General features: G+C 37.2%; 1 protein-coding gene across 4 annotated transcripts in view; it reads right to left on the bottom strand.

The window, feature by feature from the left end:
• The window catches only part of axin1 (axin 1), a 46,614-nt gene extending 28,251 nt beyond the window's left edge, over positions 1-18,363 (bottom strand). For 3 of the 4 annotated variants that reach the window (XM_052139835.1, XM_052139838.1, XM_052139837.1), the window contains exons 1-2: positions 18,203-18,363; positions 13,356-14,312 (exon numbers count right to left, since the gene is read on the bottom strand). In XM_052139835.1, coding sequence (XP_051995795.1) covers positions 13,356-14,233 — 878 coding nt within the window. In that variant the 5' untranslated portion in view covers positions 14,234-14,312; positions 18,203-18,363. Of the gene's footprint in view, positions 1-13,355; positions 14,313-17,017; positions 17,119-18,202 lie in introns of those variants that run through there. The other variant, XM_052139836.1, reaches the window with a different exon arrangement.
• Positions 18,364-24,130: the final 5,767 nt, after the last annotated feature.

Here is a 24,130-nt window from a genome sequence, read left to right as displayed (position 1 = left end):
TTAAAGATCAAATCAGCTAATATTTGAGGATTAGTGTTCGCTTACCATTATTTGCCTCAACTTATTTCAGGCTAGGGTTTCTGTTGCCTTTTTATGTTACCTCATGTTCATTGTTTTCACTAATCTCATGGTAACTAATGTCATATTTATGACTTTTCAGATAGTACAGAGACAGGCTGGTGACAGGTGATTTCCAGCTCGCACCGCACAATGGGTCAATGAACTATGAACTATTAGCAGCAGTTACGTAAATGTAAAATTTAGTGAAATGAATCTTATTGTTTACAATTCTTACTATATATAGTAATATAATTATTTATGTATTCTAAATATTATATATCTAATGTATAATTCTTACAATACTTATTCATATAAACAATATATTCAGCTTTAAAACAACTTAAGCATACTCGTATATAAACTGCCGTTCAAAAGTAATGAGGCTGAAAATTCAGCTTGGCATCACAGGAGTAAATTACATTTTAAAATACATTAAAATAGAAAACAGTTATTTTATATTGTAATAATATATTACGATATTACTTTTTTTTTAAAAAACGATGGATGAAACTGAATCAAGAGAACAGATTTTACAATTAATAGGGTGTTCGTTACTAACTTTATCCAGCTCCAATCCTTGCCTAATCTGTTAGTTATCCGATAACATCCCTTATCTCCTAATTTAATGAGTAACACTCAACTATAAGGTTTTAATTTACAAGTTATTTTTATTTAGATGTACTGATAATATACAGAATAAGATAATATTATTCTTTAAACGTCTCACCTTTTAAAAGTGCGTCGCAAACAGTTTGTTCTGCTGCATCTCTACGGCGCGGCATGTGTTTGCTGCTACTTCCGGGAACTATTGAGAGGCTCCACGAGCCGCCATTGCTGTAAAAAAAAAAAACGTTCCATTGGAGTCAATGGAGTTGTCGCAACTCTCTCTCTATATGGCTCTGATTTGGACTAGCGAAATAAGAAACTACACCACCACGGAATAAAAAAAAAAAACATTCCAAAGCGCTGCGGGAGCATTTAAATGAGATTTACATGGACGTAGGAAAATTAAGACCTGTTTAAAATTATTTAAGACCTAGAACACAATACTTCAGCAAATTTAAGACTTTTTAAGGCCTTAAATTGTGATTTTGAAATGTTAGACTTTTTTTAGACTTTTTAAGACCCTGCGGAAACCCTGACTATTTATTGTGCGTCACTTAGAACCATCCAGGCACAGTTTGAACCAACTGAAACTGAGACAGAAACATCTCTTTGTGACCAGTCTAAACAGAGGGACTAAAAGAAATTGAGAGGCAAATACAGAGAAAGAGAGAGAGATTCAGGTTCTCGGCAGTCTCCAGTGACCACTCACTCTCAACCCATCCACGGTCTTCTAATGATTCAAGCAGCAGCCATGTCAATATTCACAGTATTAGAGATAGCCAGGAGCCTTCAGAGACACTCACCAGCTCTCTACACATGCCCAGAATTTCCCATTCCATTTGATTCTTTACAATACAAAAGGCTCCAAAACAGGCAGGGGCATTTGGAATCTCTGAATCATTACTGCTTTTCAAAATGAATCGATCGGTTTCTTTTCCCTCAGTAACATACACATGCCTCAATCCAACTGAGCTACCACATTAACTAGGGGACATCTCCCATCAAAAATAAAGAAAGCCCTTGCTAGGTTACATTTTTTTAATTTAAAATAGGCACATTAGGATTTAACCAACTCCCCTTGCAGCCCATTACCACTTTAAAAACCCAGCATCTAAAGCAACTCCACTGGGACAAAAGCAGAATGTGCATTTGAAAAGAACCATTACCTAGATACAGGCTGCATTGCTGCTCCCAAGATTTGTGCACCTCCCCACACACAGAATAATTATGAGCTCTTTGTCATCCCATTTTACATTTGATCACCACTGACTCCAGACTCCTACAGAATAAATCTTCAAAGGCAGCTCTGTACTTGAGCACAGGTAAGAGACTAGCTTTCAGATTACAATTTACATTAACTCTAATAGAGCCACATACAGTACCACCCAAAACACATGAGTACATACTGGTTTCTGAGTGACTGCCACCCTCGAAACAGATGCTCACCTGGTTACAAGCCACTATCAGTTGCGGTTTCATGCCTAACATGAATAATATGTCATTAGTAAAAATGCATGCATAAATATATACCTATACACTGTGATTGTGACATTCCAATGTGTTTTTCTTTTTTTCTTGCTGTATTACATTAGTATTTAGAAGAACAAACCATTTTATATATATTACATTACTTGTCTACAGGACTAAAATTAGCAATAACGGCCATAAACTCCTAATTATAACAGAATTATCATTGGGAATCTATTAACATGTCTTGGCCAAATGGATCCAATGGCTCTTTGACCATAAATACAAAATATAAAAGGTATACTGAAAAACACTTAAGCCAGAAAAGTACAAATATTATTTGATACATTTATTTAAGATTGTTTGGTTCAATCTTAAGGTGGAAACAGAGTATCTTTTATTCTTGGTATTGCTTTAGTGCAAGACAGGGTTGCTGAATAGTTTTACAATCAAAATGTAAGCCTTTTTTAAAAACGTGAACAAATTAAATTAGTACCGTATGTCCATACAGAACAAACCCACAAAATCTCCAAATAAAGAACGTATAAATGACTATTTTGTGTAAACGGGCTCAAGCACACATTCAACAAAGTCTAAGAACTTGTAACACAATTATCAGCAAAACAGTGTATCTGTACGTTTAAAATACTGAAGACGTGTTTCCCACACATATACTGATACATACATCATATTATTTGTTTATGTACCAATATATCAAAACATATTAGAGGTTGACCGATATTAGATTTTGCGGATACGATAATAATGTGTTGAAAGGAAAGCAATAACAGATTATTTTGTCTATTACCAATTTCAAAGCTCAGTTTCTACCATGTGTGATCTGTGCAAATGACAATAAAATGACTTAAGACTAAAGGTTTTAAATCTGTATTTAATGTGTTCCTGTAACAGAATCGGGCACAGAGGCTAAGAGTCCCAATTGAATTCAATCCCAAAAGATTATTGTGCAAACAAAATTCCAATAATAACTAAATAGAAAAAAAGATTTGGTGCATAACGCAGGACATTTAACAATAAACAAGCCCAAAATACATCAGGAACTCTTATTTTGAAATGTAAAACTAAAAGCTTCACTGCTTCCAGCTGCTCATTCACACAGATAAGGGAAATAAAATATGCACCCTTACGTTCATCTACAAGGTATTACAATATAAACAGTCATAAATAATCAAGAGTAGATCATCAGCGATTGCTTGGCATAAATGTCTGATATTCATTGATTGCGAAATGCTCTGAAGCCGCTGGAAACACTGAATCTCGAGTACTCCGCGTGCGTTTCACTTTGATGCCCGCAGTGCACACATATGATACGCTAATTAAATTAAATCATAGCATTTTCAAGTTTAATAATCACATTAGGACATATCACAATTCAGGTCTGTAAGTCTCCAAATTAAAGACTCTTTAAATGATAATTAACACTTTTCTTATACCAATTAAGATATTTAAGTAGAGGTGTGAATCTTCACTGGCCTCACGATTCGATTACGATTCAAAAGGTAACGATTTGATTATAAAACGATTCTCGGTGCATCACAATGCATCTTGTTCTTCAATATCTTTTTCAAGTTTCTTCAAAATGTATTTTTACTCTATTTTTTCAGTTTCAGATTTTTATTTAACAGCCGTTTTAAAAATCTGAAAGAGTCACATAAAATGGCCTTTTACATTCAGTATGAGCTGTGAACAAAACATGAAACATCCACAAGATAAAATAAATGGTTCAATAGTTTAAGAGTATCTCAGTTTTTCAGTTTCTTTAAAACCTTATAAAAAAAATCTCTTAAATTTTTTTTTAATTAATTTGTTGAAAACATCCCCAAAATCTCCGGAACTGCTGCCTCATCATTATATTCTTCTACGTTTTCCCCCATTGTGTGAAAATCAGTGCAATTATGGGTGCAAGCTCATCTTTCATGTTGTTTGTTGGCATCTTATCAAGAATGAACTCTTCCATGTGCGTGGGTTTGTGAAAGAAATTCGGGATTGTAGTTTCATGGTCATGTGTTTGATACAGTTGGTCTGCAAACGGTCAGGTTTGTGCACTTGAATTTAGTGCATGCACTTAACTCGCATCTTTGTTTCCACATTTGTCTTTAGCACGCACCACTGCTCTGCCGTGATTTAAACTGAATTCAGAATCGATTCGGATTCTTTTGAGAATAGAATCAGAATGGTTAAGGAGTATGAATTCCAACACGTCGCTGAAATGATTTTTTCCAACAGCTCTATATTTAAGACTTTTTATGACCTTTAGATAACTCTTGCAGGGACCCGCGGGAAACCTGCAAAAGATCAAAATCACAATCCCTGTTCCAACAGAAATTTTTAAATATCTTTTCATATTGATCCCTCCTAGAACAAATTCCTTTCCACAAAAGTGATAGGATTAGATTAAAATGGTTCATATTTTGTCCACTGCTCTTGGTATATACACTCACCTAAAGGATTATTAGGAACACCATACTAACACCAACACATACCATACTGTGTTTGACCCCCTTTCGCCTTCAGAACTGCCTTAATTCTACGTGGCATTGATTCAACAAGGTGCTGAAAGCATTCTTTAGCAATGTTGGCCCATATTGATAGGATAGCATCTTGCAGTTGATGGAGATTTGTGGGATGCACATCCAGGGCACGAAGCTCCCGTTCCACCACATCCCAAAGATGCTCTATTGGGTTGAGATCTGGTGACTGTGGGGGCCATTTTAGTACAGTGAACTCATTGTCATGTTCAAGAAACCAATTTGAAATGATTCGAGCTTTGTGACATGGTGCATTATCCTGCTGGAAGTAGCCATCAGAGGATGGGTACATGGTGGCCATAAAGGGATGGACATGGTCAGAAACAATGCTCAGGTAGGCCGTGGCATTTAAACGATGCCCAATTGGCACTAAGGGGCCTAAAGTGTGCCAAGAAAACATCCCCCACACCATTACACCACCACCAGCCTGCAGAGTGGTAACAAGGCATGATGGATCCATGTTCTCATTCTGTTTATGCCAAATTCTGACTCTACCATCTGAATGTCTCAACAGAAATCGAGACTCATCAGACCAGGCAACATTTTTCCAGTCTTCAACTGTCCAATTTTGGTGAGCTCTTGCAAATTGTAGCCTCTTTCCTATTTGTAGTGGAGATGAGTGGTACCCGGTGGGGTCTTCTGCTGTTGTAGCCCATCCGCCTCAAGGTCGTGCGTGTTGTGGCTTCACAAATGCTTTGCTGCATACCTCGGTTGTAACGAGTGGTTATTTCAGACAAAGTTGCTCTTCTATAAGCTTGAATCAGTCGGCCCATTCTCCTCTGACCTCTAGCATCAACATGGCATTTTCGCCCACAGGACTGCCGCGATACTGGATGTTTTTCCCTTTTCACACCATTCTTTGTAAACCCTAGAAATGGTTGTGCGTGAAAATCCCAGTAACTGAGCAGATTGTGAAATACTCAGACCGGCCCGTCTGGCACCAACAACCATGCCACGCTCAAAATTGCTTAAATCACCTTTCTTTCCCATTCTGACATTCAGTTTGGAGTTCAGGAGATTGTCTTGACCAGGACCACACCCCTAAATGCATTGAAGCAACTGCCATGTGATTGGTTGATTAGATAATTGCATTAATGAGAAATTGAACAGGTGTTCCTAATAATCCTTTAGGTGAATGTAGTTCATTTGATTTTATTATTGGACTAAGACGTGGTGAACGATGCACATTCAAGAAAATCACTGCAGTCCGATTAGAAAACGAATTGGTTGTATCTTTCCATTGTGAGCAAATTTTGAATTCCCTCACTTCCTATTATTTTCCAGAAAACCAAAAGACATATGACTTCTGCAAAATTTAAATGCTTGAAACCCTAAAGCATAGGCCTAAAAGGCTATTTAAAAAAATAAAAGTGGTGTCTTTATGATTCCAGCCAAACAATTTATGTAGGCCTAATGAAAAAATCATATGAAAACAACCACACAAATACATTGCTCCCACTTATTAAAAACACAGCAGGTCCAGGGGCAATGGAACATACGTTCAGCTGCGTGGAATTTGGAGGGTGTTTCTGAGGTTTAACAATAGCCAGTCTTTCATAAAGTCTTTCATTTTGTCATGTTATGGCTTGTTAAGAGGTACCATTTAACATCTTTAAAAAATTTTAATGAAATGCAAAGCCCTCCAAATGCTAAACAACTGTCGGGACAAGACACAAGTCAAAGGAGCAAAGGGAGAAGATACTGGAAAACAATCTCAAAAAGACAGAAGCATTTCCTTTTGTAAACCTCCTGGGGATGTTTCTCATCTTTATACCTCACCTGATAGAGCGTATAAAGAGATGAGATTTTGGACAGAACAGGGTTACTGCATCATCAACTGATGTCAAGGTTTTTCTGAGACAGTTGAGAGAAAACTGGGTCAACTTCTAGGGGTACATCTACGCAATTTTCAATCTTTTCGCAGGAGGAGTGCCAGGCAGTGAACAAAGTGCAGTTGAGCACATCAGTGCAGCAAAACGCAATGTATGCTTGAGCATTTTACAGAGGCTAAATCAGGCAGTGTAAATCCTCCTGCTCCTCCATGCCTGCTTAGAATTTAAGCTTTAGCTTTGAGAAAAAGAAAAAAAAAACCTTGCACAAATTCAGAAATTCGTATTATAAAACACAGTTCGAACTCTAATTTCTGACTGGATGAGCTGCGTTCGAAGCCTTTGTTAACAGTCCATAACACACACCTTTGACCACATTTAAAATTAATGCCCCATGTTACTATGTTGCTTGACAACTAGGTATGTGCAAAACTACCAATTCTCATAATTGACTATTCAGTCGGTTGTTTTAATGACTATTCAGTGTTAAGGATAATAATGTATAATTAAGCTCCATTATGGTCTCATGACCCCGATCAGACCCGTTTACGAGGGATACACGGAAGCTAAGTTTCAACGAATAAATAGGCTCCATAACTATAACATCTTATTGCACAAAACTATCAAAGTAAGAAATAAAAAAAGGCTACAATAAAGAAGCACAAAACCTCTTATGCTTTTCAATGTAATCAGAGCTTGAGAGTCTCGAAGCGATTCTTGCTGCTCATTCAAAAGCGCAGAACTGCAAGATAATGATGCAGGTACACATCGAGTTCATGACATCGAGCATTTTAACCTTTCTAACTGCAACTATTTATGTATGCAGTGTCAGACAGAATCAGCAAAATACTCTTTCCAAAGCTCCTCACAAATTCAGGAACAGTACTTACAGCAGAGTATTAAATGTCCGACAGTGATCGTCTTTTAATTAGAGGTCATCAGATAGTGGGTTATGCCGATATCGATAACTAAGGTGGAAAAACAGGCAGAAAGCGGATTAAACGGCCAATAGTTTTTAAAATGTATAATGTGAATGAAAACTTTCCACTCAATGTAAATAGTGCTGAACTTTAGTAAGCATCACTTTCAATGGCAATACTTTATACATTTCTCTAACACTGGTAGCTTCTTCAGAGAATTTTTAATCTGAAATATATTAAAATATTAAAGTGCCCCTATTATGCTTTATTAAAAGTGCCTATTTTTGTTTTAGAGCCCAATACAATAGATTTACATGCATCAAAGGTCTAAAAACACTTTAATTTTCTCATAAAATACATTGCAGCACAACCTCTGTTTTCACATTGTCACAAATGATTCGTTCAAGGATCAGTTCACTCTAAGCCCCTCCTATTTGTCTACCGCTTACAGCGCGTGTCGGAAACTAAACGTTCATAACCATATCTGAATATCAGCGAAGTAATAATGTTGTCGATCAAAGTACATGTTGTTCGCAAGCAGCCAATGAAGACAAGAGGCAGGATTTTGTACAATCCTATGTAGGTTTGTCCAGAAAGTATAGAATTACTGGGAGAAAAGAAACTCCATTTGTCATACAATTTGATATTTAAAACTTTGCAGACTTTTTACATTCACAAACAGCTATATTGCACACTACATGAATGGTAATATCTGAAAAAGCATAATAGGGGCTCTTTAATTAAAATATCACGGGTCAAATGTGTTTGTTGTTCAGCAGTTACATAAAACATTGCCTTACAAAGCCAAATAATGACTGCATGCTTCATCACTACTGACAATATCTATTATTGTATTGTCATTTTAAATATACAGTTGAATTCAGAAGTTTAAATACACCTTAACCAAATACATTTAAACTTCTCTGACATTTAATCATAGAAAGCATTCCCTGTCTTTAGTCAGCTAAGATCACTACTTTATATTAAGAATGAGAAATGTCAGAAAAATAGTAGAGAATTATTTAATTTAGCTTTTATTTCTTTCATCAGATTGCAAGTGGGTCAGAAGTTTACATTCACTTTGTTAGTATTTGGTAACATTGCATTTTTAAATCCAGTTTAAAAATTGTTTAACTTGGGTCAAATGTTTTGGGTAGCATTCCACAAACTTCTCACAATAAGTTGCTGGAATTTTGGCCCATCTCTCCAGACAGAACTGGTGTAACGGGAGTCAGGTTTGTAGGCTTCCTTGCTCGCAGATGCTTTTTCAGGTCAGGGCTTTGTGATGGCCACTCCCAATACCTTGACTTTGTTGTCCATATGCCATTTTGAAACAACTTGAGGTATGCTCAGGATCATTGTCCATTTGCGACCAAGCTTTAGCTTCCTGGCTGATGTCTTGAGATGTTGCTTCAATATATCCACATAATTTTCCTTCCTCATGATGCCATATATTTTATGAAGTGCACCAGTCCTTCCTGCAGCAAAGCACCCCATTGCTTCATGGTTGAGCCTCACCCTTTTTCCTCCAAACATAACGATGGAAATTATGGCTAAACAGTTCAATTTCGGTTTCATTAGACCAGAGGACATTTCTCCAAAAAGTAAGATCTTTGACCCCATGTGCACTTGCAAACTATAGTCTGGCTTTTTATGGCAGTTTTGGAGCAGTGACTTCTTCCTTGCTGAGCAGCCTTTCAGGTCATGCCAACGTAGGACTCGTTTTACGGTGGATATAGATTCTAGTCTACCGGTTTCCTCCAGCATCTTCAAAAGGTCCTTTGCTGTTTTTCTGGGATTGATTTGCACTTTTCACACAAAAATACGTTAATTTCAAGGAAACAGAATGAGTCTCTTTCCTGAGCGGTATGAAGTATGCATGGTCCAATTGTGTTTATACTTGCATACTATTGTTTTTACAGACAAACATGGATGAAACAGGCTTGTGGTTCAAAAGGATTTCTGAGGTCTTGGCAGATTTCATTTCATTTTCCCATGATGTCAAGCAAAGAGGCACAGAGTTTGAAAATAGGCCTTAAAATACTTCCACAGGTTAACCTCCTATCAGAAGCTAATTGTCTTAAGGCTTGATGTCATTTTCTGGAATTTTACAAGCTGCTTAAAGGAACAGTTAACCTAGTGTATGTAAACTTCTGACCCACTGGAATTGTTTTAAAGTCAATTAAAAGTGAAACAATCTGTCTGTAATTTTGTTTTTGAAAAATTACTCATGTCATGCACAAAGTAGATGTCCTAAAAGACTTGCCCAACTATAGTTTGCTACTACAAAATTTCTGGAGTTGTTAAAAAAAATTAGTTTTAATGACTGCAACCTAAGTGTATGTTAACTTCTCACTTCAACTGTAGGACTTGTTTTACTGTGGACATAGATACTTGTCTACCTGTTTCCTCCAGCATCTTCACAAGGTCCTTTGCTGTTCTTCTGGGATTGATTTGCACTTTTTGCACCAATCTACGTTCAACTCTAGGAGACAGAATGTGTCTCCTTCCTGAGCGGTATGATGGCTGTGTGGTCCCATGGGGTTTACACATGCATACGATGGTTTGTACAGATGAACATGGTTCTTTCAGAAGTTTGGAAATTGCTCCCAAGGATGAACCAGACTTGTGGAGGTCCACAATATTTTTTCTGAGCTCTTGACTGATTACTTTTGATTTTACCATGATGTCAAGCAGAGGCACAGAGTTTGAAGGTAAGATTTAAAATACATCCACAGGTACACCTCCAAATTAACCAGAAGCTAAATTAGACTTGACATCATTTTCTGGAATTTTACAAGCTGCTTAAAGGCACAGTTAACCTAGTGTATGTAAATTCCTAACCCACTGGAATTGTGAGAAGTCAATTAAAAGTGAAACAATCTGTCTCTAATTTGGTTTTTGAAAATTTACTCATGTCATGCACGAAGTAGATGTCCTAAATGACTTGCCAAAACTACCATTTGAATATTAAATCTGTGAAGTGGTTAAAACAAAATCTGTTTTAATGACTTCAACCTAAGTGTATGTTAACTTCTAAATTCAACTGCGTGAATGAGAGGAAAGGGGATCGAAATCAAAACAAGTCTTTTTAAAAGGTACATTTAGAATGGCATTGTATATTTTTTATATAGCCTCACATGAACACATTGTACAGTATTATATAATAATGTGCCCTCTCATGAATATCAAATTTATATTTCAGACTTAAATATTTTACCATGCTCTTATGTTTGTTTGTTTGGTTTTTTTTTTACACAACAACATCATTAACTTAGGAAGCTTGGACAGTAGTTAATTTTGTCAGAATGGAGAAAAGTTTGTGAAACTTTATAGTCAAGCTATAAAATGTAAAACTATAAAATTGTTCCTGTGCGCATCTCATTCACACAATATAATTTGCTGGTGCTTAGTCTTCTAAAACAAGCGAATGGACGAGCAAAAGCGCAAGCAACATATTCATACAAGGTTGGCATTAATGATTGATTTACTACTGATAATTAACTTATAAATCTGCTTTGAATCAAAACCTCTTCGGACAGCCCATGTTTACAACATGATTGGAACATATTGGACACCCAGGAAAAAAACTCAATGAATATGCACAAATTCGTAAGTGACTTTTTTATTATTATTCAAAACAGCATAATAAGAAGGAAAACGGTTTCCATCCTTGACTTGTAACATTGTTCTAACCAACCAAACAGCTAATGTTAGCTCTAAAGTTATCCTCTCTCTCCACCTTGTCAGCAATGCAATTCTCCAGTGCAGCTATAAGTTGTAACAAATGATCAAACCACCTTCGGTTATATTAAATGACTGATTAATTGCATCATGACAATAATTATAACAACAATTATAACAACGTGTATTGTATACTTTGGCTTTTTAATGTTTTTAACTATGTCCCTCTCTATAAATAGCCTAGTCACATTGCAAAACAAACTCCATGCGGAGTCACTGATAGTTTTTATTTAACCTCTAGTGCGCCGTTATTTTGTTGAATCAAGGAGTTCAGACTGTAGAACACTCCAGTGCCAGCCATGGAGGAATAAAACTAAAAATAACTATTGGAAACAATTAAGAGTTGATTTTTTTCCAATAGCCGATACATAAACACTACAAGTCCCAATTAATATGTAAATCCGATATATCGGTCAACCTCTACTTGTGATGTGTTGTTGATGCAGCATTTGATGGCTGTAACAGCAGCGGTACATAAATTGACTATACAAAAGCATTAAGAGAAGAAAATATATTATTAACAGGCTTAACTGTACCGACAATTATTTGCTTTTAAGCATAGCAAGCTATAATCACGCAAAAACGCTCCCTTAGAAGTTGTATCTCAATTGGGGGGAAAATGGGAGATGAGAATCGCATCTCCCATTAAAATCACCAACACTTAAATATTATAACGTTAAATATGAAAGTAGTCAACCCATAAACCAACTAATGAGTTGTTGGATGACTAGAACACCACAATAGCACATCCCTACTGGCAACCATAAACAGCCTAAAGTTAAGCTAATGACCTTATAGGTCATTTGCAGGCCCAGACGGACTCTTCCAATTTTTCAGCATTTTCTGTGCTGTTAATTGGGCAAAATCTGTGAAATTCTGCGGAATAGATTTAAACATGTAAAAGTGTGTAAATTGGGCTGATAATATTACACTTCTAGTGAGAGCTGAAAGAATTTTCAAAGTACCCAAAATATTTAACGAACAAACATGCTAGGGGTCACATATGTGAAGAATTTTATGAACAACTGGCATTCCAATACTGCAATTTCTGTACACAACAATTCTGTGTGGGTGTGGTCATTAGCTAATGTTCATTCCTGGAAAAATAGCTTATTAAGATTTAATATAACAATTGGTTGCTATTGCTATAATGATCGGCAACTAGGTTATGCGTTACACTGATTGTACCACACTTTACTATGGTTGATGTTTCGTACCAAGAACGCCCTTTACCTGTGCTAAAATCTCTGTGACACACAGCATCAAGTGGCTTATTGCTTTAAAAAGTCATTGTGAATGCACCTGTCGATATTTGCTTTTAAATCACAAGTGGAAAGCTTTGTAATCTTCTGCAGAGACTGTTCAAAAGCCCACATGCACAGCTTTCTATTCCAGCAGGACAAGGATTAAAGTATTTAGCAGTCACATCTATAAATCCCATTTTGCTCATATGGAGGAACTTGAGGCTCTGATGCATCAAGTGATTTGCTGTAAATTTCACAGCATGGATTAAAAATCTGTCTATGCAGATTAAATGATGTTGGTATGGTGCACAATGCGAACAAGCAATCTCTGCACTAAAAGAGCACAAAGGGCCATCACAACTGGTGGCAAGGAATGCCTTAGGATAATCTGAGCACAAAAATTCATTACAAAGTACAACCCTTTAAATAAATATTCCAATATGCTCGTTCTTCAGGCAAACTATGGGTGGTATGAGACAGAGATATAGATCTATGAAAACAAAGTGTATCTGAATGCATCTGTAAAATCTTTACTTACATTTTTTCAGTGTGCATAGTTTCTTGCAAATATTCAATCCAGTTTCTCCTTTGTGCACATTATAAAGAGAATTCATGTTGTGGTTTTCCTGAAGAAACCTTTATTCTACTGCAAAGGCCTGCCATTTAAAAGACACCTGCATGGAGAACACAAAGGGTACCCACTTGCACCAACTCGCAGTAGGTTAAGGCACCGCTGCAACCCACTAGCTGTCTTGCTACCACAGTCACAGGTACTCAAGAGTTTTCTGCCTTTACTGCATTCCTCTCATCTCCTGTGGAAGGCTGTGCTTAACTCAGATTCTCCTTTCTTCTGACTGCCATTGCACCAGGAGAGGGGGAAAAAGAAGGAGGGAGAGGGGAAGGGGAGAGAGGTTTTTCAAAGCTGCAGGGATTTACCTGTACTCACGGTTGTCCTGATATCTTTTACTGCTGGCCACCCGCTGAGGCACAGTTTCCATGAGCAGCTTCTGGGTCAGCCTGTTGCTATGGGTGGGGTCACTTTCTGGGTGCTGCTCCTGTTCCTGGTCACACCTCCACTCCTCGTCTTCATTCAGAGTTGGTAAGTACCCTGGCAAGATCTTGCCATTCCCTGACATTGAGCTCTGGTCACTGAACAGTTTGGGACTCTCCCCACCTGTCCTGGTGTATTCCAAATATATGTCAGATTTCAAAAACAAAGGGTAGGTGTTCTCCTCCATCATAGTCTGAATCTCAGTTTGAGCTTGGTCAAACATGGCAGGGTCAATATGAAGCTTCATCACACAGTCCTTGATGAAGCTTTTTGTGGCTGGTTTGATCTGTCTGGAGACAATTCCATTGTTATCCAAGATATACTTTTTGTAAATGGCTTTTGCTAGTTTCAGCATCTTCTCAGTGCCTTCGTTGGTCTCCTGCTTCCGGAAGCCACTGCAGGCAAACCAGAAGTCCAGCAAGTCGGCACAGTCCTCCTGTTTGAGGAAAGTCCTGAACAAGAGAATGCCATCTTGATCATCAAGGAGAGAGTGTAAAGACTCTGCCCACTTCAGGTAGGGTGGCGTTGGGGAAGCACTACCCTCAGGCTCATAGCCCAAATCCAGGTCAGGTCTTCTGGGCGTAGCTATGGAGGCCTCGTTCTTGGAGGAGTAAAAACTGTGGCCATAATGCCGTCCATCACTGGACACCAGATCGCCCTCTTCTCCAGGGACTGGAGGTCTGGGGGCATCCTCAGTGAAGTTGCCACCCAGGTGTGTCAGATAGCATCCCTTCTCTTTTACACTCATGATCACAGCGTCCATGCACCCCGTCCCAGTACAGCCCACAAGGCAGAAAGTTTATATCCACACTTCTATTAATGCCACAGCAAAAGAATCCCTCCTGTAAGAAAGGTAGATAAGAGAAGAAAATAAACATATATAAAGGCTTGGCACTATCAAAGGAGTGGGTCATTCTTTGCAGAAAACATTTCCAAAACCATCTGAACATTGTGTAAAATAGTAATGCTAATTCCAAGAAACAGATAATTGATAGGCAGAGGTAGGACTGCACAATTAATCGAGACAATCGCGAAGTGTTAATTACACCTTTCAAATTGAGATCTATTCCTGAAGTGTCAAGATTTTGTATTTAGAAACATGTTTGGTCTGTTGAGTGCATGAAAGCAATTGTCAGAAAATCTGTAAATCTGTTTAGTCAATTATTATATAAAAAATGACAACCTAGTGTTCTAGTATTGTTGTGTTGCACACTTTGAGTATAATTTATTCAAAATGTAAACAAAATTTAAAAACACTTGTTTTTTATGCAACAAAGCATTTCAGGAACAATTCTCAGCTAGTTTTAAATGTGTAGCCTACATAAAGAATATGGCATGCAGTTGCCCCACAACACATATTTTCATCTAAATGAATAATCGCAATTACAATATCAAGTGAAATAATCATCAGTTATTATTTTTGTCGTAATTGTGCAGCCCTAAGCAGAGGCGACAACTCATGGTTTAAGATGAAAAGCCATCCAAAACTGAACTTGGGAATTACACATTTTAAATGTCTACATGACCATGCCTATTTAAAAAAAACACATGATTAAACATAATAAAAAGAGAGTAAAGTTATGAATAAGACAACACATTTAAGAAATTTAATCTGCATAGCTACAAAGACACTATGACCTTGTTTCCACCTGGTATTACAAGTGTTTTAACTTTGCATGTTATGCACTCTTTAAAAAGGAAAAAATGTCAGATAGGAACATTTGAGAAATTGGATGCATACACAAGCAATAGAACTTCACGGATTGTCTTAAGTATGTCTTATATCAACATGCAGTAAAACTGATGAGAAGTACACACATCTGAAGCGCCGCTAACATATGTACTTCTTTGAAATAATGGATGATTTTTCCTTTAAATGTTGTGTTTGTGCCAAGATCAAATTTTGACTTATTCACAGCTTATTATCATGCAATAACAAAATGATGTATGTCTTGTATGTATGAAATCGGAGACCCGCCCCTTGAAATCCGAAAACAAGTGGTCAGAGTAGACACATTCAAATGACCAAGTGTAAACAGGGATGCGTCTCGCCTGACCACAGGTGAACGTATCACCTGAGATGCATCTTATACTGCCTTCACGTGCTATTGGAATTACGAGTTTCCCGTTCAGCAGTTGTACATGAACGACCCCTCAATTCGCAATTACGACTGGGGAAACTGAGATAATTTCGATACTCCAATTTCCAAGATGGGAGGAGACGTAAACTTGCTACATGGCGGAGGAGAGTACAGTTTCTGTAGTGAATAAAAGGTTATTAATTGTTCTAAATACAGCTAATTGTTAGAACTTGCTGTTTCGGTCATATTAATTTATCTTTATCAGCAACCATTTGATGCATGTATATTTTTACACCATGAAAATAGACCAAAATTCCATTATAGTCAGCAAGCAAGTAATATGCATTATGCTATCTAAATAAAGTTCCTTAAAAGGTGCACTCAGTAACTTTTTAATTCATGTCATCTTGGACTTAGTGACATGGTTGTAGCATAATTTAAAATCAATAGCTTTTAGTTTCAGATGCCCTTGTAGAAATTTACTATTCACAGTTAGTCATGACTAACTTAATCCTCTATTGAAAATGTCCAATAACAGGACGGTTACTGAGATAAAGCGAGTAGTAATCTGCTGGTCATGTGATTGTAACATGGCAGCCCCCATGTGCGGACCTTCTCCATGTAGAATAAAACAGCTTTTATAAGGTTACTGATATGACTGGAATATTCATCTCATTTGAGTGCTCATTATTTTATACATATGTTTCAAAATTGCAATTGATTTATTTAGTACAAAATCACTTTTAATAAGGGAAAAAAAAAACACAGAGTGCACCTTAAAGAAATATGTATGAGTGAACCTGGCATCGTCTACGTCTCCTGCCCTTTCTGACAACAAAGCATCTGAACGTGATATACTCGTGAATCACTTCAGAAGGTGGAAGTAGGATAATTCTGATAGCACATGATGGCAGCATTAATACATGAGTAAATGGAGTCTTTAACTGATCTAAATGTATTCCCAGTACATACTATGATTAAACTGCCATCATAAGATTTTGAACAGAAATGCCACTAGTCACCCTGAGCTTGCCCTAATGTGATAAATTCAAAAGAAGTGTAAATCTGTGACCAGTTACCATCTGCAAGATTATAAATATCAAGCAAAATTTTTATTGTTTCTCTATCACTTTCAGCCTAGAGTCCATAAGTTTTAAAAAGAAAGAATTGTATTCCAGCCATAAATTCTAGGCATTTCTTATTATATTAAAAGATTAGAAAAGTAAAGGAATTGTAATATTGTCAAGAGCTACTCAAGAGTCAGTTACACTGATAATGTCTAATAATGGCTAAAATGGTGATTAGGATCTCAGTTCGCTTTTTAAAATATTTTCAAGTGTTACACGTGTAGTTTTAGCATTGCAAAGCTCAACATTCCCATCAAATATTACAGATGACTGAAGTATCTATCATGAAAAGAGGGCAAAAATGGCATCCTATCATGGCACAAACACACTTTAACTCACCTGTGACAAGCTTTATGACACCAACCATAAATCTGAACACTTTCAAGTTCAGACCTTAAACCTGTGAGTGTCTGCCAACTACATTTCGTCTGATGTTCTTGATAATCGAGCTAAGGGGTAAAAGAAACAATGCGCTATCCTTGTCTGAGCCAAACAATAACGTAACACGCTCTGAACTTCAAAGGAAGCTACAATAGTTAGCTGGCTAACCCAGCACAAAAATACACACGACACAAAATTATAAACATTACCTCTATGCACATTCCAAGTTGATTTATCGCCATTATTCACCACAACTACGCCTTTTTTCTTTTTTTTTTAAAGCAAAGGTTTGCTAACCGTTACATCAGTAAACTTCTGCGGCTAGTCAGAGGCTTCTAACTAGATACGAATCAAAACAAGCAAGGACGAGTTTAAAAGACAATACACATCTAATGCAAAGACAACAACGAGCGAGAGAAGGAAGTACGTGCGGTGCAAAACCTTCCCCAATAAGTGAAATATATGGAGAGAAAAAGACTTCCACCATCTTCAAGTGCATTAGCCGACATAGCTAGTTAGCTTGCCCTGCTGATACACTGAACTGATCCGACTCAACTAGTGTGAGAACACGTTGTCATAGCACGTTTAGCCATCTTTAACCACTATAAACACCAATATATCCGATCATCGTACTTATGCACTACTAGAGCATGAAAAAACAGAACTCTACAAACAGGTCGCGTTCGCTCTCGGTGCGTTTTTTCCTTCCCTGACGACATTACAACACCCCTTTCGCTGCCCTCGCGATCTGCTTTGAAGTGAGCCCCACATTCATCGCATTCATGTCTCGGCCTCAGCAGCGGATGGGGGAGGGGAAGGTAAGAAACAAACTCCATACATACACACACATAAGCCAGGCCCTTCCGCAGCCCAGCGACTAGTATGCAACTTTGCAACACTGATTTTCACACTCCAACACGCGCATCCCGATCAATGCTCACGCGCCTGACCTCGCGCGCAGATAATCCGACATCGAAAACCGAGTGCGAGAGATTTATCAGCGCATCCGCGACCTCGAATAGGATTCAAACACGGGAAACGAAAAAAGCTACGGCACATTTCATCTCTCTCCCTCTCTCAGCTACCGCAAAGCAAACCCCCATTACACCCAAGCCAGGAGGAAAAAAGTGCTCCGTACTGTACCTGTGAGAACCTACTTTCCGTTTTCGAGCGCATCGGGAATAGCGTTGTACGCGGCTAGATGTGAATCGTGTCATCGATGCGGATCTCGGAGTTTAAAAATAACAAAGAAAACAGTCGGTTCTCCACCTCTCCATGGCTGTCTCACACACTCCTGTGCCCGTGTGCGAGTGAGTGAGTGAGAGAGGAACAGGAGATGTGCAGCGCCGCACACGGCCAGAAATCACACTGCCGCCTGGAGAAAAAAATAAAGGCGAGGAAACCCTGGGGGTGCGAACAGTGCCTTCAATCCACTTCTATTTTAGCAATAAAGCTATGTTATAATCTGCCTGCTGATGTGCCAGTCTGTATGCTTAATTATGTATGACTTAATCAGAGGAGGCTACATCTGTGCACAGCTGCATGTATTTTGGTTTGTGCAGGACTATAACCTTGAAGAAATGATCACATTTTTCCATCTGTTGTATCATACCTATGCTGTGCCAGCCTTAATTGTCATGCAATCTGGTTTTAATTGTACGCTATCGAGTTCCATCTTGAGTTTTTCAGAATGTGCAATGTGTAAGGAAAGTAAAACCCGAAGTATACTTTAAGCTTAAGGTGCAAAGTGGTATATTAAACCTGTAGGTGCAATTGACTTTAACATGCAAAATGATTGTTACAATTTTACTTAAACATAAAAAAAACAATGCAATATCCTCTACAACACTGTTTAGCCCATGCTTTAATTTAAAGGGTTAGTTCACCCGAAAATGGAAACTCTCTCATCATTTACTCACCCTTGTGCCATCCCAGATGATTTTCTTTCATCTGCTGAACACAAAGATTTTTAGAAAAATACTTCAGCTCTGTAGGTTCAAATAAAGCAAGTGAATGGTGGCCAGAACTTTGAAGGTCCAAAAAACACATAAAGGCAGCATAAAAGTAATCCGTAAGACTCTAGTGGTTTAATCCATGTCTTCTAAAGCAATCCAATAGGTTTTTGGTGAGAACAGACCAAAATATAACTTGTTTAATATAAATCTTGACATCAGCACTCTCCTCTGCGATCATGATTTCAAGCTTAATTACACTTCCTAGCACCATCTAGTGCTCCACGCATGCATTAAGCAATAAGAAGTTTAATCGAGCTTGAAATCATGATAGTGCCTAGAGACTGAAATGTTGATATTTATAGTTAGATTTTGATTTGTTCTCTCCCAAATTCGAATGGATCGCTTCAGAAGACATTGATTAATCCATTTGAGTCGTATGGATTACTTTTATGCTGCCTTTTTGTGATTTTTTTGGACCTTCAAAGTTCTGGTCACCATTCACTTGCATTGTATTGACCTACAGAGCTGAAATATTCTTCTAAAAAATTTTGTTTGTGTTCAGCAGAAGAAACAAAGCCATTAATATCTGGGATGGCATGAGGGTAAGTAAATGATGAGAGAATTTTCATTTTTGGGTGAATTATCCCTTTAACACAGAAAAACATGACAATCTTAACAATAAAAAAACCCTTTACAACTCTCCCAATGAGAGAAGAAATTGGAATCAAGGTATCATTTCTCTCCATCTGACAGAAAATGAAAGCAACTTATAAAAGAAAGCAGGAGATTTACACTTAGTTCTTTTCTTTCAATCATGAAAAAGCAGGCAGAAGGAGTTATTCACCTTTTGAATCCTTTTATCCTTTTAAACTTATATAGTTTCTGAAGTCTTGCAAAGCATGCAAATCTCACCCATTTCTTCATCTCTTTTCTTCACCAAAGACAAAAATCTAAACTCGTGTTAAGAGTAAGAAATAAGTCATCTGACTGCACGCAGATAGCCATATGTGTTAGACAGTCAAAAGCCTTTGCAGATGATATGCAGAAGGTATTTCTGGATTTATGAGAAAGTTGTGCAAGGGCACTCATGTCTTATGGCTTAGTGCAGGCCATATAGTGGACCTGCCTTTGAAAAAATTAGCAGGCCTAAAAGTTGTTGATTAATTTGTATGCTCTGAACTTCTGAAGTTATGACTCAACACCTGGATATAATCAGGCATGTAATCTCATGGATTCATTGTGAAAAGATCAAAGGCCTTTGGAATGTGGAGTCCCGTTCCTCCTTTTTATGGCTTTATTTGATAAGCTCATCTGAAAATGAAAGAGCAGTTTGAGGGGAACCATGAATTTAATGACATATTACAAATTGTTCATGGGGAAATCAAGACGGGTGTAGTCAAGCTTTCAATCTGACTTCATCTTTGAATTTGAGACATCAAAAATATCTTGGCAAATTTTATTTTTGTGTGATGTACATTATGTATTTTTCACACAGCAAAAGAGCATTCCTAATGATTCACATGGCTGTATCCGGACTATCGTATTTTATTTTTTTATGTTAAATAATTATATTAAGGCTCTTATTATTATGAAAATTACTTTGCTGTAGCATTTTTTTTTTTTTTTTACTTTTAAGAGCATACATATGACAAAAATTAAATAAGTAGGCAGAGTTTTCCAAAACAATTTGAAACATTTGAAAATGTGCAAATACATAAGTGTGATTAGATTGCTTTAAAGAAATATTTCACTCAAAAAAGAAAATTCTCTCATCATTTACTCACCCTTATGCCATCCCAGATGTGTGACTTTCTTTCTTCTGTTGAACACAAACTGAGATAATATATCTCAGCTCTGTAGGTCCTCACCATGCAAGTGAATAGGTACCAAAGTGTTGAAGGTCAAAAAAGTGCATAAAGGCAGCATAAATGCAATCCATATGACTCCAGGGGATTAATCCATCTATCTTCAGAAGCGTAACGATAGGTGTGAGTGAGAAATATACGAATTTAAGTTTTGTTTTTTACAATAAATTCTCCTTCCTGCCCAGTAGGTGGCGATATGCACAAAGAATGTGAATTGCCAAAAACAAAATAAGATGTTTTAATTGAAAGTGGAGAATTTATAGTAAAAAAGGACTTCAATGATCTGTTTCTCACCCACACCTATTGTATCGCTTCTGAAGATGGATGGATTAAACCACTGGAGTCATATGGATTACTTTTATGTTGCCTTTATGTGCTTTTTGGACCTTCAACATTTTGGTACCTATTCACTTGCATTGTGAGGACCTACAGAGCTGAGATATTCTTCTAAAAATCATTGTTTGCATTCAGCAGAAGAAACATACACATCTGGGTTTCCATGAGGGTGAGTAAATTAGATCATTATCATTTTGGGGTGAACTATCCCTTTAAAAAGCACAGAGAAAAGCATAGCTCATGCAACAAGATAACAGCCAGCACTGCCATGAATTTACTAGTGTTAAGTTAGTAAGGCTCTTCTCGTTGTTATTTGTAGGTATTTGTATGTAAAAAATAAATACGTGGACAGATGATGAAACGTATCTAAAATGTAAATGTTTTTGTGTTGTCATGAAAGTTCTGCGTACTGTTTGTATATTTGAAAACAACAAAGACCAACAACAACAATAAATATCAGTATTATACTTCATTTCTGTACAGTTTACTGTTTATAGATGTACTCTAAATGGCCTCATGCACTATGTCACATTATATTCCCTTACTTCAGTTAGTTAAAGGTGCACTCAATAATTAGTAACTTTTTCCTCATTAAAATGTTTTTCTCCTAAAAAATTTTTATAGTCATTTTAAAACATATGTATAAAAACCTGATCACTCACATGAGATGAAGACACCAGTCATACATTAGCCTAATAAAAGTTGTTTTATTCTACATGGAGAGTGTTATGAACACTTGACCAACCGAATAATACTCGCTTAATCTCCATAACCACCCCATTTTTGGACACCTTAAATCATGGATTAAATTAATCATGACTGACTGTGAACAGGGAATTTCTACAATGGCATCAGTAACTGAAATCTATTGCATTTACACAATGCTGCATCCATGCCCCTAGGTGTCAGTGTAAGTACAAGACAACACAAACAAAAACGTACTAAGTGTATCCTTAAGAAGAAGTTAAATGCATTACCTGAGGAAACCTTGTGTTTCTGTCTTGTGTTTCTTGGCATCCCCCAAATCTTCCTCCATTGGCAGAAGATTCCATTTCAATACTATTTACAAAATCAAGTTCCAGTAAAAATGGCATCCTTCTCTTTTTCAGAGAAACCAAGCTGATTATCCCAAATAAAACTGTCCATTCCAGGTTATTTATTGTGCCCATTCGAATCTGAAACATAAGTATGAAGAATATTTAACATCAAGCTTAGTTATGCCTGGTTAAACAGTGTATATTTCATTCTATTTAACAAAGAGAAGTTTCAAATCCTGGTTTTGAATAAATGTTTTCATGGTGATTTTGGCTATATTTTTTTGACTAATGTTTCATTACTGTAAACTGTTGTATATAGGGAGGATACGCATATACATTTGCAGTCAAAGGGCATGCATTTTACTTAATTCATGGGCTAGTAAATACCATAAGGTATATTGGGCCAGTGCCCAAATCAGATGGCATCAGCAGCTGCAAACTCAGATCTATCCTTGCCCTTCCTGAGGCCTGCATGGCTTTGATTACTGGGCCCCCCACCACGAGCCAACACATGGCCATGAGTGCATACCAACTCAGTGCACAACCTCTGAGCAACCACTTGGAAACAATCAAGGGGTAAACAGCATGAAATAGAGGTGTTTGGAAAAGATTTGCAGAGATTGTACAGATTAGGAGAGTATTTAGTAATTGCTCAAAGCCAGATTATTTTTGCATTTGGAACTTTCACAAAGGGAATTACAATTGGAGGTGAGCAGGAATTGTTGCCACATATAAAGACATTTGGGAAAATGTAACCAGAGGTCAGTGTTACATGGGTGAATGTCAGATTGTTCTATCATTGTTCTTCTACATATAGTGAAAGTCACGGTCCCAGAGGAAACTATTGGAATTATTTGACAGCTGTGTTTGGCAAGCTTCATACACAAGGTTTGATGGAGGTTGTGACTGGCAGCTGTAGCTGCCATTCTGCTACCTGTTGAGTGGCCTTGGAACTCTTAGACAAATTACATGACAGGTGCAATTTCAGTTTAAGTACCTGCTTGTCTACAAAGTAGCTGGTAGGCTGCAAAATAGACAGCAACACTGCTCTGAATTATTCTAAGTTTGGTCATGTTTTCCAATTTTCCTCTTATCAAATGTAAAGAAAACTTTGTCTATAGCTGTCAAATAAAGCCATAATCTTTTAAAGACCACTCACATAAACCCAGACTCAGGAAACAGTCACAGGACAGAAAGAAGTTAAAACATAATGGATCATAATAGATCAAATATGCATTTTGGATTTCTTTCCAAAATTGTGTTGTTGTGTATCCAACATGTATTTCAATATATTGGAGTGGTGGTGCTGTAGTGTTCTAAAACACATAACTGGTAAACTGGTAATCAGAATGTCGCTGATTCGATCCCCACAGCCAACACCATTGTGTTCTTGAGCAAGGCACTTAACTCCAGGTTGCTCCGGGGGGGATTGTCCCTGTAATAAGTGCACTGTAAGTCGCTTTGGATAAAAGCGTCTGCCAAATGCGTAAATGTAAATGTACTGTATATTACTTGCTTAGATAGATTTGATCAAATAAGATGCAGGGATGTCAAAAATTGGGGAGATCTGGTATAAATGTAATGCTCAATCAATGTAACATTAGTAAAAACTTTAAACATCAGGAATATGCTTGCACAATTCAATACTCCACCTGCTCGCAAAATAACAGTCTCAGTAATAGCACTGCACAGAAATGTCTTAACAAGCTGTAATTTTCAGTTTTAATCATATCACCATCATAACTGTAAATATTATTATATTTATAATAATATCTCCTCTAAGAGTTATGATTTAGCATTGCTTTTGAGTTGTTTTTATACAGCTTAGTTTTGAATATGTAACATCTGCCTTTGTGTACTTACAGTTGAACTGCATTT

This window comes from Xyrauchen texanus, chromosome 12 (genome assembly GCF_025860055.1).
Source record: "Xyrauchen texanus isolate HMW12.3.18 chromosome 12, RBS_HiC_50CHRs, whole genome shotgun sequence".
Classification (NCBI taxonomy): domain Eukaryota; kingdom Metazoa; phylum Chordata; class Actinopteri; order Cypriniformes; family Catostomidae; genus Xyrauchen; species Xyrauchen texanus.
This window is presented reverse-complemented; position numbering and strand designations above follow the sequence as displayed.